The sequence below is a fragment of the Mandrillus leucophaeus genome, unplaced genomic scaffold (genome assembly GCF_000951045.1).
Source record: "Mandrillus leucophaeus isolate KB7577 unplaced genomic scaffold, Mleu.le_1.0 Scaffold130, whole genome shotgun sequence".
Classification (NCBI taxonomy): domain Eukaryota; kingdom Metazoa; phylum Chordata; class Mammalia; order Primates; family Cercopithecidae; genus Mandrillus; species Mandrillus leucophaeus.
Window position 1 is genome coordinate 4,409,984 of NW_012101255.1, and position 14,343 is coordinate 4,424,326.

The following is a 14,343-nucleotide window of genomic DNA, read 5'->3' on the forward strand; positions in this document are numbered from 1 at the left end:
GGCTAATTTTTTGTATTTTTAGTAGAGACAGGGTTTCACCGTGTTAGCCAGGATGGTCTCGATCTCCTGACCTCATGATCTGCCCGTCTCGGCCTCCCAAAGTGCTGGGATTACAGGCATGAGCCACCGCGCCCAGCCAGGAAAGTTTTATAACGTATTCTCAGCCTAAGAAATAGATATTAGACTGGTTAAAGTGGAGACTCCCTAGTTAGATGTTAGTTGGTGGCTTCTGATTGGTAAAGTCTCTAGTTACGGATTATAAGTTTCATTTTACTGTTTACTACACTGAATTGGGTTTTGGTTTGCTTAGGTAGGAACCCAAAGCACTGACACTGTCTCAGCCTAATGGCCTCCCAATTTATTACCATTCCTTCAAAAATGATTTTTAAATATTTAAATGATTCCTAAATAGGTACAATTACTAGCTAAAATTCTCTGGAAAATTTAGTTTAAATGACTCATTCTCCAAGGTTGCCAAATAAAAAATAGCAAGCAATAGGGCTGGGCATGGTGGCTCATACCTGTAATCCCAGAACTTTGGAAGGCCAAGGCGGGTGGATCACAAGGTCAGGAGTTCGAGACCAGCCTGGCCAACATGGTGAAACCCCGTCTCTACTAAAAATACAAAAATTAGCTGTGTGTGGTGGCTTATGCCTGTAGTCCCAGCTACTTGGGAGGCCGAGGCAGGAAAGTTGCTTGAACCCAGGAGGTGGAGGTTGCAGTGAGTCAAGATCACGCCATTACACTCTAGCCTGGGCCACAGAGCAAGAGCCCATCTCAAAAAAAAAAAAAAAAAATAGTAAGCAATCGCTAGTGTAGTACAAACACTTCACACAAGACAGCTTGTGTGGAAGAGCTAATTAAGTGACTTACATTTCACACTTACCAAACTCCATTTATCATCAAGTTTCTATTTCTCCTGAGAACACAGACAAAAGAAAATTCATCACTAGGTACTGCATTCGTGCTGTGCCAGTGGAGGAAGGCTAGTTAGAACTGGCAAATCACTTGAATTTGTGTTCTATACACCTAGGTTGAGTCTCTGCCATATTCTTGCAGTAGTTAATTTTTGACTGTTTTCCTTATGATTCTTGTTTATGGCAGGCAGCATTTCCAAAGTGGTTCCAGGAAGAAATCCTATCCTAAATCTCCAGAACCTGTGAACAGGATGAGACATCACCATCATGATTTATGTTTTAGTCAGTGAGATTATCTGGAGAGTCCACACACTGGAGCTGACTCGAAGATGAAAGGGGCCATCTAGGAGGGCATACAGGTCACCTTAAGAAACTGGGAGAGGCTCCTGGCCCATAGCCAGCAAGCAAACAGGAATTTTAATTCTATGACCCCATTGAACTGAATTCTGGCAATAACCCAAATGAGCTAGGCAGATTTCTCCACAGAGCCTCAGATAAGTACTCAGCCCAGCAGCCTCTTGACTTCAGCTTGGTGATGCCCGAGGCAGTGAACCCAGCCACGCCATGCCAGACTTCTGACCCACAGAATAGTGAGATTATAAATGGGTGTTGTTTCAACCTACTTTGTGATAATTTGTTATGCAGCAATAAAAAACTAATATATTATGTCTCAATTAATGAAGTCAAAAATCCAGGAAGTTTTCACCTATAATACCCGAGTTTTGGGAACCATGTCTAAGCATAAACCAAGAGTGAATTCTAAATTTATGGGAGGGAATAGCATTATTAATATCTTACTAAAGCAATACTAAAAATAATTATCCTACTATTAAAAACGCATTTCTGGGTCTAAGACTACCAGAAATTATAGGAGCGGGCTTTTCTTTTTTGAAGTAAGGGGCTAAAAAGAGGGAATGTGATTGATTACTTGAAGGGAGATATGTCTATAGTAATGAGTAGAAAGGAACATGTTACAATTGTCAACAGGAAGAACTACAATTAAATGTGAATTATTTGGTTCAAAGAACAGCTATAATAGATTCTTGTGGCTGAATATCTGACTGGCAAACTTCCCGCAAGCTTCCAGTAACTGACCCTTTGTCCCCAAGCTGTGCTGTCGAAATTAAATAGAGAGCCTCTAATGACCTTTTAATGTTTATTTGGAGACAAAGCATAAACAAATAGACTTCTCCCAAAGTGTCACACAGTGTAAAATATTTTCCAGTTTGGTTAAGACAGTTTTTTTCACAATAAAAGGCAAGATGCAAAAAGCAGTTTGCATACTGCAATATGTATAAAAGGAATTTCAAATGTTAAAATGCCTAGACATGTTGTACCTTCAGATCAATAATTTTAAAAGCAATTTTAACCCCCCAAAAAAATTTGCTTAGAAAAATTAGTTACAAAGCCTAGGCAATGTAGGTCTTGGTCTTGGTCTTAGGTATTGGTTTATGGCAATGTTCTTCCTATTTTAGGAAATGATTAATACAGGAGCATTTCAATGTAATAAAAGCATTTTGACAAAGTCTGCTATAGTTTATCAAAATAGGACGTGATGTATGCCAAAGTGTATTTACATTCAGAAAACATAAATACACATTTTATTTAAATGAAGCCTTAAGAATTTGAGGGTTAACTTTTAACTTTGACCTACGTAAGATGTGTACCAATAGGACATGGTAAAGCACGGAGTAAAGTCTCCAAATATTATCAAATTCATCTCTCAGAAATAAAAGTGTGTTCAGACTCTTAAGAAAGTTTACCCTGGGGCTCAGACAAGTCTCTGTGAGATTGATTGGTCCAGGGTTCTGGTGGGACCAGAGTGGAATTGTACCTTTGTACTGTAGACTTTGCAGCTGCAGTTGTGTACCTAACTGAAATTGCACTCTTGTTGTCCTCTTATCAGTCATATGGACTGAATGACTCTCTGCTTTTAATCTCAGTGGTCTTTGATGCAACAATTTTGCTGTTATTAAGGCATATATTTATTAAGACTCTTTCTGCACGTTCCTTGCTATGGGTTTAGGGACAGAGTTCACACCAGTGTCTTGCCCTTTTCCCATGCCTACCTGTGTCCATGAAGTCTCTCCCAATCTTTTCCTGTTTTGCTTTAACAAATTGGGAAATGGCAACAAACAACTAGAAGGTGAAAACAAATAGGAAAAATGAGGGTATACCCACAGTTTTAATGCTCCACACAGGCTGCAAATAAGGACACTTTATTTTTCTAACTTCTAGCTTAGCCCTTCCACCAGGGTGGGGGATGGGCAGGGAAACATCATCTGAGTCATTTTTTTAGTGAATAATTTTATCTTCTTTGGGAATTCGGGTTTATACAATTCAGGGAAATTGGCATTCCCAATGTATTGGTATATGGTAGTGACTAGGAGGAAACGCTCATCATAGAAACTCCTTGATCAATCCAGAGAATGGTGGCTCTTATTTCCAACACCTGCTCACTCTGCCCCAACTCAGCCACCAGGACCATTGCCAAGTGGCTATGCTACCTGGCCCCAGCACTCAGGCTTAATCTACATAGCCACCACCGCAGAGGTCCTGCCACCACCAGGTATGACCTGGAAACAGAGCTTTCTACCTTTCTGCCTCATGGTATCAGAAATCCCACTGCCTCTGGGACTGGGCAGCTCTCTTAACCTTCAACCTTAGAGCCTCTTCAACACAGGTTACCCAGGGGCCCAGAGCAGCCTATCTCATCAAAAGACACCAGTGTGTTGGTTAATAATGCAGATGCCTGGGCCCTGCCCCAGACCCACAGAATCAGAATCAGTGGAGTTGTGCCCCAGGAGTTTCCACTTCACTAAGTTCAGCAGTAGATTCCTGTGCATTTCAAACTTAAGAAACACCAGGCCTTAGACTTTTGAAAAACCACATCTTTAAATTCTGTAGCAGTGAAAGTCCAGAGCTCTCGCACAAGCTCTGCTCTTGTCTTGAAGAAGGGAAAGAAAAATATATCTCACTTTTACCAATGAGCTTACAACTAAGAAAACAAGACAAAATTTGTTCCTCGGTCAGGTTACTCAGCCCCACAAATGTTGAATAGAAATTGGTAAAGTATCAAAGATCACTAAGATGAAAGAAGGCAACACACACACACACACACACACACCCCCACACACCCACAATGATGAGCAGTTTTTATTCAAATGGAAGAGCCTTGGTTGTGGAGGGGCTTGCCAAAGGGCAGAATCTAAGTGGGTCCTGCCAAATGGCTACATGATATTGCCCATGTATAGATCCCACTGGGCTATATACAGCCTTCAGTTGGATAACACAAGAAATCAGTTCAAACCAAATTTACTTTCTTTCCATCTTTTCTTTTCCAGATTGCTATTTTCTTCACTGATATTTTTAAGAAAGTTTTAAGCAACTATTAATGGGCACTCACTAGAATACAAACATTCAATGTTAAGTATCTGCACTAGTGAGGGATTAAAAAACACAGGGATTATTTAAATTCAAAAGTAATTTAAAAACCACACACATTGCATGCATCAACAACTCTAGCTTTGATTTAGTGCTGTTAAAAGAAATTAAAAAGAATTAATTTAGCTTTATTAATCTTACTTTAAGGAAAAAAATATAAACACACACACACACAAACTTTGAGGTCTCAAATATCCAGATTGATTAGTTATAAACTCAAATTTTTCCAGTAGCTAAGAGAAGTATAAGTGAAAAAATGTCTTAATTAACTGCTTTATTTTAATATTTCAGCTTAAGTTTGTATTCTATTCCATTACATAATATGTCTGTGTTTTAGTATAAAAATCATGGAGTGAATACTTCAGTAAGATGCACTATATTTCTATGACGCCTTCACAGACAGTTCTCTGACATATACCTGATAAGGAAGCCTCACATAATTAAAATAACAGGGCTAACGGCCAGCCCTCCACTTCAATTTTGGAGGCATCCCTACAACAGGCAAACATTCAATGTGATGTGGTGATTAACTTCTCTAATTATAATGTTATTAAATTATAATGATAATGTCATCCCTAGAAATGATGGCTTCTGATAGAGTTGTCTTCTTTCTCTTTGCAGGGAACATTCCAATATCTATCTTCAAAATGGCCCAGATAGAATTGGGAGACTATATAAGAAGGCCCTTTATCTTCAGTACACAGATGAAACCTTTAGGACGACTGTAGAAAAACCAGTCTGGCTTGGGTTTTTAGGCCCTATTATCAAAGCTGAAACTGGAGATAAAGTTTATGTACACTTAAAAAACTTTGCCTCTAGGCCCTACACCTTTCATTCACATGGAATAACTTACTATAAGGAACATGAGGGTAAGTTCAGCTCATGTAGCTGGAATTTCCTCTTACTTTTCAGTAGAAGTGCCTTTTAGCTTCTAAAATCATGGACTTCTCTCCTGGATAAGACCTATAACTGCCATTCAGTTCTTAACTATTTTATTTTATTTTATTTTATTTCATTATTTTATTTTATTTTATTTTATTTTATTTTATTTTATTTATTTGAGATGGAGTCTCGCTCTGTCGCCCAGGCTGGAGTGCAGTGGTTTGATCTCAGCTCACGGCAAGCTCTGAGTCCGGAGTTGATCTCCGGACTCCGCCCAATCCTTTCTGGCCAAATAGTCAGTATAAGAGAAATGGACAATGTGTTTTAGAGTCTAGAAGAGGCAAAAATCCAGAGGGAAGAGAAAGAAGGACTCAAGATGTGAATTGCCTTATCTCTGAAGTTCCTACATGTAAACATACTGTGGCTGTTGTTACCTCCTATCCTAACTTTAGATAAACTCTGCCCCAGCTAAGGTGGCATAAGTAGTTCCATATGTCAGTCAAATTGTACATGTGCCTGGATGACTCTAGTCACATATGAGACACAATTAACTGAAAAAGTCATTTGAATGTAGGACTTGGAAAACTTGAAAATATTACCTGAAAAACAAAGATAAGGTTTGGTGCCAGTGATCTTATTCTTAGTCCTTAGCAATGATGGTAAAAAAGGTGGTATTTTGTAGTGATGAAAAGCAAGGTGAAATTAATAGACCAAGGTCTGAGCCCCAGCCTTACCTTTTACTGGTTGAGTGACCTTGGACAAATTGCTAAAATTCTTTCAGCTTCAGTTTCCTCACCTATAAAATAAAGACAACGAGAATACATAGTAATACTCAATAAATATCAGCTGTTGTCATAAGCAAAAATGCTGAAGTCATGCTACGGTTCATTGAAATTATAATGATCAAGTAGGGAAATTAATTTAAAATTAGATTTGATTCATTATTTGTTGTCTTTTTTAAAGAGATATTGTTTTAGAAGGTGAATGTGTTGACTTTTCTTGTTTTTGTTGTTGTTTAGGGATAATTACATTCATAGCATAAAAGGCTGACTGTCATCCTATTTCTTTTTAATACTTTCATGGTTTATTAGGGAATTACCATTCATTTTAAAGTTATGGTAATGGTACTGTGGTTTTATTAAAAGAAAAAAAGAGTTCCTATCTTTTAGAGATACGTACTCCAGTATTTATGAATGGAATATGATGTCTGAGATTTGCTTTAAAATAATTTGATGATACTGGGGATAAGAGTATGTGGGGGTACAGATGAAACAAGGTTGGCCTTGAGTCGATCACTGTTAAAGCTGGTTTGATGGGTACACGGAGGTTCAGCATTTTCTTCTCTCAACCTTTGTGTATGTTTGGAAATTTCCAAAATTAAGAGTAGAAATTTTTTTAATTTTATGGTTAATTCATGGGCAAAATTCTGAGATCACATAAGAAGTTTTGAATTTAGAAGAGGGTAGCCATTTTTCTCAGACTTCCATACCATGACCCGAGTTCTTTACATGCAAACAAAAAGTCATTTTGCTTTCTGAAAACCCAGTCAGATACTAAAAAAAATTTAAAATGTCTGTGAAGCTTCTAAACACCCTAGCCATTAGCCTTTCATTTTCCTGTGTCCAAATAGGATATCACATCCCCAAGGATCACACAGTAGATGCTTAATAAATGTTTGCTGAATGAATTAATGGACTATCTGTTCTCTCATTTAAGTTCAAACACATTCACTTTGTACCTTCATTGCATGTTGCTTCCTAGGGGCCATCTACCCTGATAACACCACAGATTTTCAAAAAGCAGATGACAAAGTATATCCAGGACAGCAGTATACATACTTGTTGCTTGCCACCGAAGAACAAAGTCCTGGTGAAGGAGATAGCAATTGTGTGACTAGGATTTACCATTCCCACATTGATGCTCCAAAAGATATTGCCTCAGGACTCATCGGACCTTTAATAATCTGTAAAAAAGGTACATCTGTTTTACATTATTTTTTACATTATTAAAGACAGGGGCAGGGCAGTTTGTCTTTTAAAAATAAGTCAAGTCTTCTGTGTTGAGATTGAGTAGGTAAGGTAGAGAGGTGGTGACTTGAAAAAAAGGCAGGGAAGAGCCAGGCAGGACTAGCAGAAGAAGGGATAAATGGAACAAGCATTCATATGGGGAAAATGCCAATGAAGCTAAGCTGAAAGAAATATATTCTCCCAGGGATCAGTTTGCTGTATCTAACTTCCAACAGTGGTGCTGAAGAGACATATGACTTTACCAAATGTGACTACCAAAAAGGCACTTCACGGTGATAGATCTGTAGTTACTCATACTATATTGGTAAACATAATATCATAGTATTTATTTCTAACATCATGAAAAAGACAACGTAGCTCGAGAGCCTGAAATACAATCCTAACTTGAACAATAGTTACCTATAAAGACTTGTCTCAGTTTGTGGCTATATGCACCACAAAACAGACACACAAGTTTGAATTCCAATCTTCCCATTTGCCAAAAAGCATTTAATAGTTATGGGGTCAGTGGATATCCAGATATAGGAATGTCTTCCAAGCACCAGATACTGATCATAAAAATTCCCTGAGTGTTTCTATGTCTGTAAAACAGAAGTGACTGGTCCAGACTTGTGATTTATTAGAAAAAAATAAATATTAAAATTTTTTAAAACTACAAATCACCTGAAAACATAAGTCAAAATACATGCTAAAAGTTTAATCTTACTAAAATAGTAATTTTAACTCCAGATTCTCTAGATAAAGAAAAAGAAAAAAATATTGACCGAGTATTTGTGGTGATGTTTTCTGTGGTGGATGAAAATTTCAGCTGGTACCTAGAAGACAACATTCAAGCCTACTGCTTAGAACCAGAGAAAGTTGACAAAGACAACGAAGACTTCCAGGAGAGTAACAGAATGCATTGTAAGATTATAGAAGACATGTTAACTTTACTTTTTTCCCCCTTAATCCATTAATCCTGCTAAGCTTATTCCCTCGTATAAGTAAGTACTGCGTGTCTAGTCTGTGGTCCTTATAACAAAGCATATTGGATGTGCAATTTGATATTCAGCCAAGTAAATCAAAATAAAAATTCTAAGCCAGGTAAAGCCAGATGCACCAAACTTGTTTCCCAAACTGGTAAGGATAAAACATCAATTATGGTTTAATGCATATGTATGTGACATTAATATATTTATTTATCCACTAGACTCATTCTAAAAATTATTTGAGGCAGTTCCAAATTATTGAACTAAATACTTAAAACTATATTATATTTTAAAGCATCTAACTATATTTAAGAAAATAGTTCAAACCACGAGTTCTGAAAGGTATTCATTCTACATACTATGTTGCCCTCACTGGGCCCCCTAGTCTGCATCATTCTTTTCTACATTTTAGTTCACTTTACTTTTCTAGAAATGCTTTTTTTTACAGTTTAGACTTTTTCTTAATTCTCAGACACAAAATAATGAGCTTAGTAAGATTATCTATTTCTCATAATTTACATGAGAAACAGAATCCCTTAACAACAACTAGACCAATAAGTAGAGATTTTTGTTTGTTTGTGTTTAACTTCTTCAAAATAACCTGTACTCAGAAACCGAGAGCACAAAAATAACTATACTACCAAAGTAGAAAAAGAAACTAATTAACAAAGTACAGATTTTGTTTCTAACTTTTACTTTTATCTGGGTGGAAGGTCCTCTTTCCATACTTGAATCCTATCTCTGTTGTGTACCAACAAAAATAGTTGCTATAAAAAGATACTCAAAATTCTAGCCTGAGCAGGTTTGATTTGGTACCAGTGTCACATGTGGTAAACTCAGGATTCTTCCTAGAACTAATTTCCACTTTGGAAATGTTTCGGGCCACCCAGTTTGAACAATGACCATAAGTTTCTTCTGAGTGTTTCAGGCCACCTTGCATATGAACTTTTAGGTCTTTGTGGCTCTGTCCCTGCTGTCCTTCTTTATTTTTTCCCTCCTTCGTATCTCTTCCAATCTTAAAAATTTTGTCTGGCAATCTTTTAAAAAAGCTATTCTTATGTTCTTTTTACAAAAGAAATTTATGGTAGAAAATTGGAAAATTTCTGATAAGCAAAAACATCCATACTACTACTCTACCAACATGATTAATAACTCATTGAATACTAATCTTCAATCTTTTTTCTATTAATTCTATGTGTGTGTTTTGTTTATATGTATGTATATATGCACACATCTGTATTTACACACACACACACACAATGTGTATAGTTTATAACAAAGACAGCAAGTAGGTTTTATCTTCAGTATTGTGTTCATCTGTTACTATGGTATTGATAAGAATCCTCAGGCTGAATTCAGTTCCAAAATGAAAGAGTGCTGTGATTGATTAGCAATGTCTGACATGAGTATAGGAGGGAGGAATACCAGCATGTGTGCCAGATATTTTCCATTCCAAATTGATTCTATTTATATAGAGGTAACTCTCACTATCTCAAGCATTAATGATTATTAGTCACAAACTCTGCTCTTGACTTACAGCTGTGAATGGATATACTTTTGGAAGTCTCCCAGGACTCTCCATGTGTGCTGAAGACAGAGTAAAATGGTACCTTTTTGGTATGGGTAATGAAGTTGATGTGCACGCAGCTTTCTTTCACGGGCAAGTATTGACCAACAAGAACTACCGTATTGATACAATCAACCTCTTTCCTGCTACCCTGTTTGATGCTTATATGGTGGCCCAGAACCCTGGAGAATGGATGCTCAGCTGTCAGAATCTAAACCATCTGAAAGGTAGGATATCTTTGTCTGAAATTAGCAGTCAGCTGAAAAAGGTGGTTACTGGGAATCAGAATATAAAAGCTAAATATCTTTGAAATAATCTGAGCGTTGAACTGGCATTTTAGTGTTATTCCTATGATAGTATATATAAAATAATGTAATAAAAAAGACTGTAAGACAAGTATATTATAAAGTAATGAAATCTGAAAATATATTAGTTTTTGGAAAGAACAACTGGCCCTGAAAGTATAGTACTATATATACTTACTCAACTTTGTAAAATATACAGTGTTGTAAAATCCAGAAAAACTGTATGTGGCAGTGGAAAGTACCCTGTTTTTCGACTTATTTCCATCAAGTATAATTAACTTTGTTCTTTATTTGAGCCTGGCCATTCCCTAGTTTAACTCGATAAATTCTTCCTTTAGCTCTTTAACTTAGGCAATAAAAACATTCCTTGTTCTTGAAAAACATTAGTTTTTAATATTAGTCTACTGAATAAATTAAGTTTAACATAGGAGTTCGGATACTTTACTCTGACCTGCAAATATAATTGCTTTTATCAAATATGCTCTGGGCCACAGAAGGCCCAGCACAGCAGATGCACAACCATCTTGTACAAGAGAGCTATAATACATGCTCATTTGGTACCTCCTCCTCCACCCAATGCAACCCCTTAAAATACGTCAAAGCCTCTCTTCTCTGCTTATCTACAGATTTGTTCTTTTTCTCTCATCAAAAGAACTACCAAGTGAAACCCCACAGAAACTGGTACCATATTTTAAAAACACATATGCTTAATATCTCTATGCTGTATGTACATAAAAAACAAAGTATGTCTGTTTTAAACTTGAGTTTTCCATCACGAATTTATTTACAGCTGTTTGCCCTCCTTTATAGTACTGTTTCTATCTGTCTATTCCTTCAATTTCTACTTGTCATCACCCGAGCAGTGTTTACAGGGCAATAGGAGAGAGAAACATTGGCTCCATTAATCAATGCCTCTTTCTGTTTCATTTCAGCTGGTTTGCAAGCCTTTTTCCAGGTCCAGGAGTGTAACAAGTCTTCATCAAAGGGTAATACCCATGGGAAGCATGTTAGACACTACTACATTGCCGCTGAGGAAATCATCTGGAACTATGCTCCCTCTGGTATAGACGTCTTCACCAAAGAAAACTTAACAGCACCTGGAAGGTAATTCACAAAAAGAGTACTATTTCAAAATATGCTCTCCCCTACACAAAGGAACTACAAAAGGCTAATTCAGCAATTACAATTTTAATTGGTATCTGATATTGAGTAACTAGACTGCTAAATATTTATTAAGGTATTGGGTGTAAGAGTCTGAGTTTGAGAACTATGAGTTTTGAGTCCGTGAAAAAAATTGCGTTCAAAAGACATCAAATGCTTGACAAAGTCCTAAGAAAACACTGAATACAATTAGATAAATCAATTAATTTGCTTTCCATTTCAGAAAACATGACACTGTACAATTCAGCAGCATGAAGTACATTTACAGTGCTATATAGCCATCACAACTATCCATTTCTAGAACTTTTTTTTATCATCCCAAATAGAAACTCTGAACCCTTTAACAGTAACAACCTTCTTCCTCTCTTTCTCCACTCCCTGACAAGCTCGATTCTACTTTCTGTCTCTATGAGTTTTCCTATTCTCGGCAACTCATACAAGTGGAATCATACAATATTGGTTCCTTTGTGTCTTTTATATCACTTAGCATAATGTTTTAAGATTTATTCATGTTGTAGCATGCATTAGAATTTCATTCCTCTTTAAGGCTGAATAATGCTTCATTGTATGTATATACCACATTCTGTTTATTCATTCATCTGTTGATAAACATTTGGGTTGTTTCCACATTTTGGCTATTGTGACTAATGTTGTTATGAACAATTGTTATACAAATATCACGTTCAAGCCTCTGCTTTTAATTCTTTTGCATATCCAGCTAGAAGTGGAATCGTTGGATCATATGGTAATTCTATTTTTAATTTTTTGAGGAACCACATTTACTGTTTTCCATAGTAACTGCACCATTTTACAGGCTCATCAGCAATGTACAGGGGTTCCAATTTCTTCACATTCTTATCAACACTTTTTATTTTCTGTTTTTTTTTTTTTTAAATAGCCATCCTAACGAGCATGAGCGATATTTCATAGTGGTTTTGATTTGCATTTCCTTAATGACTAGTAATGTTGAGGATCTTTTCATGTACTTTTTAGTCATTTGTGTCTCTTCTTCAGAGAAATATCTATTTAAGTCCTTCAGCCATTTTTGAAGTGGGGTTTTTTGTGGTTGTTGACCTGTAGGAATTCTTTATATATTCAGGATATTTACTCCTTATCAGTTATTTGCACATGTTTTCTGGCATTTTATAGGTTGTCTTTCACTTTCTTGATAGTGTCCTTTAATGTACACAAGCTACTCTTTGTACATGTCTGAATGACTTCCACGGCCTCCCAGCCATTCTTTCTGTTTGTCTTCCTTTCCTACTATCGATTTTTTACAAAGCAGTACTGTGATCTTTCAAAAACGTCAATGAGATGATGCCACTCCCCTGCTCCAAGTCTCTACTCATATATCACTTCCTCAGAGAATCCCTGTTTGCCATTCGTATTAAAAATACCCTCCTTGGAAAGGTTAAGTAATTCATCCAACATCACACAATAAATGGATAGCTGGGCCTCGCTCAGCCCAGACCTGTGACTCCTGAAGCAGAGATGTCAGTCCCAGGCTACACTGACACCTACATGTGATTACTCCTAAAGCTGCATCTCCAACTCAGAAGGCTTTTGTGAATTTCAGATTTGCATTTCAAACTTTAGCTTAGTGACATCCCCACTTGGATGAGGCTGTTCAAACTTCTCTCCTCATCAAGTACTGCCTCATTTTATAGAAACTATCTCTGAAAGCTATCTACTTTCTTTGCCAATACCTATGAACTCATCTCTGCCTCTTACTGAGATTAGAAAAGCAGGCTCCTGACTGGTCTCCCTACTGCAATCTTCTATTTTCCAATGCATTCTCCAAACAGCTACCAGAGGGATCCTCCTAAAATGCTAATCCTGGATGCTTAAATCTTTCAAATGCTTCTCACTGCCCTGGGATGGGCTGAAACCTTAACTAGGTCCTCCTGCCTATCTCCCATCTATCTAAGCCTCATTCTTCACTCCTCTGCCCTGCCCTGCATGCTATGCTTCTGCCATATTTTCTAGAACATGGCACACTCGCTGTTTTCTCTAAGCCTTCTCATAGGCAGTTTCTTCTTTGTATACACCAGCCCTAGTCTCCGCACTACACACACACTTCATCTTGCTAACTCTACTTCCCCTTTAGATAGTTTTAAGTAATCACTTCCTCTGGAACATCTTTGTGGCCTCTTCACTGCACTTTTCCCCAACCTCAAAGAAATGCTCCATAACACCCTGTGTTTATTACACTGTATTATATTGATGGGTTCTGGCCTGTCTTCTCTGCTAGATGTAAGGTTCATGTGGATAGGGATGAGTCCACCTTGCTTATGGTTAAGTCATCAACACGTAGCAAGATTCCCAGCAAAGAGCAGGTGTTTGATGCAGTTGTCAAATGAAAGAAATGATGAATGAGGTGGCTTTGTGCAAGTCAAATAATTACCTTTCTGAAATTTAATTTCTTCACTTGCAAAATAGGGAGAATAATACCGACTTTGTGGTGATGTCACGTGAGTTTCAGCTAATAAACAAAAGCTCCTGGCCGGGTGCGGTGGCTCACACCTGTCATTCTAGCACTTTGGAAGGCCAAAGCGGGTGGATCACTTGAGGCCAGGAGTGCAAGACCAGCCTGGCCAACATCCCAAAGCCCCATCTCTATTAAAAACCAAAAAATTAGCTGGGCATGGTGGCATACGCCTGTAATCCCAGTTATTTAGGAGGTTGAGGTATGAGAATCACTTGAACCAGAGAGGCAGAGGTTGCAGTGAGCCAAGATCGCACCGCTGCACTCCAGCTTGGGCAAGAAACGGAGACTCTGCTTAAAAAACAATACATAAATAAATAAATAAATAAATAAATAAATAAATGTTCCTGAGCAGCTGGCCAGGGCTAATACACAACAAAGAGTAGCCACTGTGGGCCAGGCGCAGTGGCTCATGCCTATAATCCCAGCACTTTGCAACGCCGAGGCGGGCGGATCACGAGGTCAGATCGACACCATCCTGGCTAACATGGTGAAACCCCGTCTCTACTAAAAATACAAAAAAGTAGCTGGGCACGGTGTCACATGCCTGTAGTCCCAGCTACTCAGGAGGCTGAGGCAGGAGAATC

General features: G+C 37.6%; 1 protein-coding gene across 2 annotated transcripts in view; it reads left to right on the forward strand.

The window, feature by feature from the left end:
- The window catches only part of LOC105534114 (ceruloplasmin), a 59,186-nt gene that overhangs the window by 4,663 nt on the left and 40,180 nt on the right, over positions 1 to 14,343 (forward strand). For both annotated transcript variants that reach the window (XR_001005215.1, XM_011972790.1), the window contains exons 2-6: positions 4,983 to 5,230; positions 7,005 to 7,217; positions 8,000 to 8,173; positions 9,778 to 10,032; positions 11,043 to 11,214. Coding sequence is in view for 1 of the 2 variants with exons in the window: in XM_011972790.1 (XP_011828180.1) it covers positions 4,983 to 5,230; positions 7,005 to 7,217; positions 8,000 to 8,173; positions 9,778 to 10,032; positions 11,043 to 11,214 (1,062 nt within the window). In the remaining variant the exon portion in view is untranslated. The remainder of the gene's footprint in view (positions 1 to 4,982; positions 5,231 to 7,004; positions 7,218 to 7,999; positions 8,174 to 9,777; positions 10,033 to 11,042; positions 11,215 to 14,343) is intronic.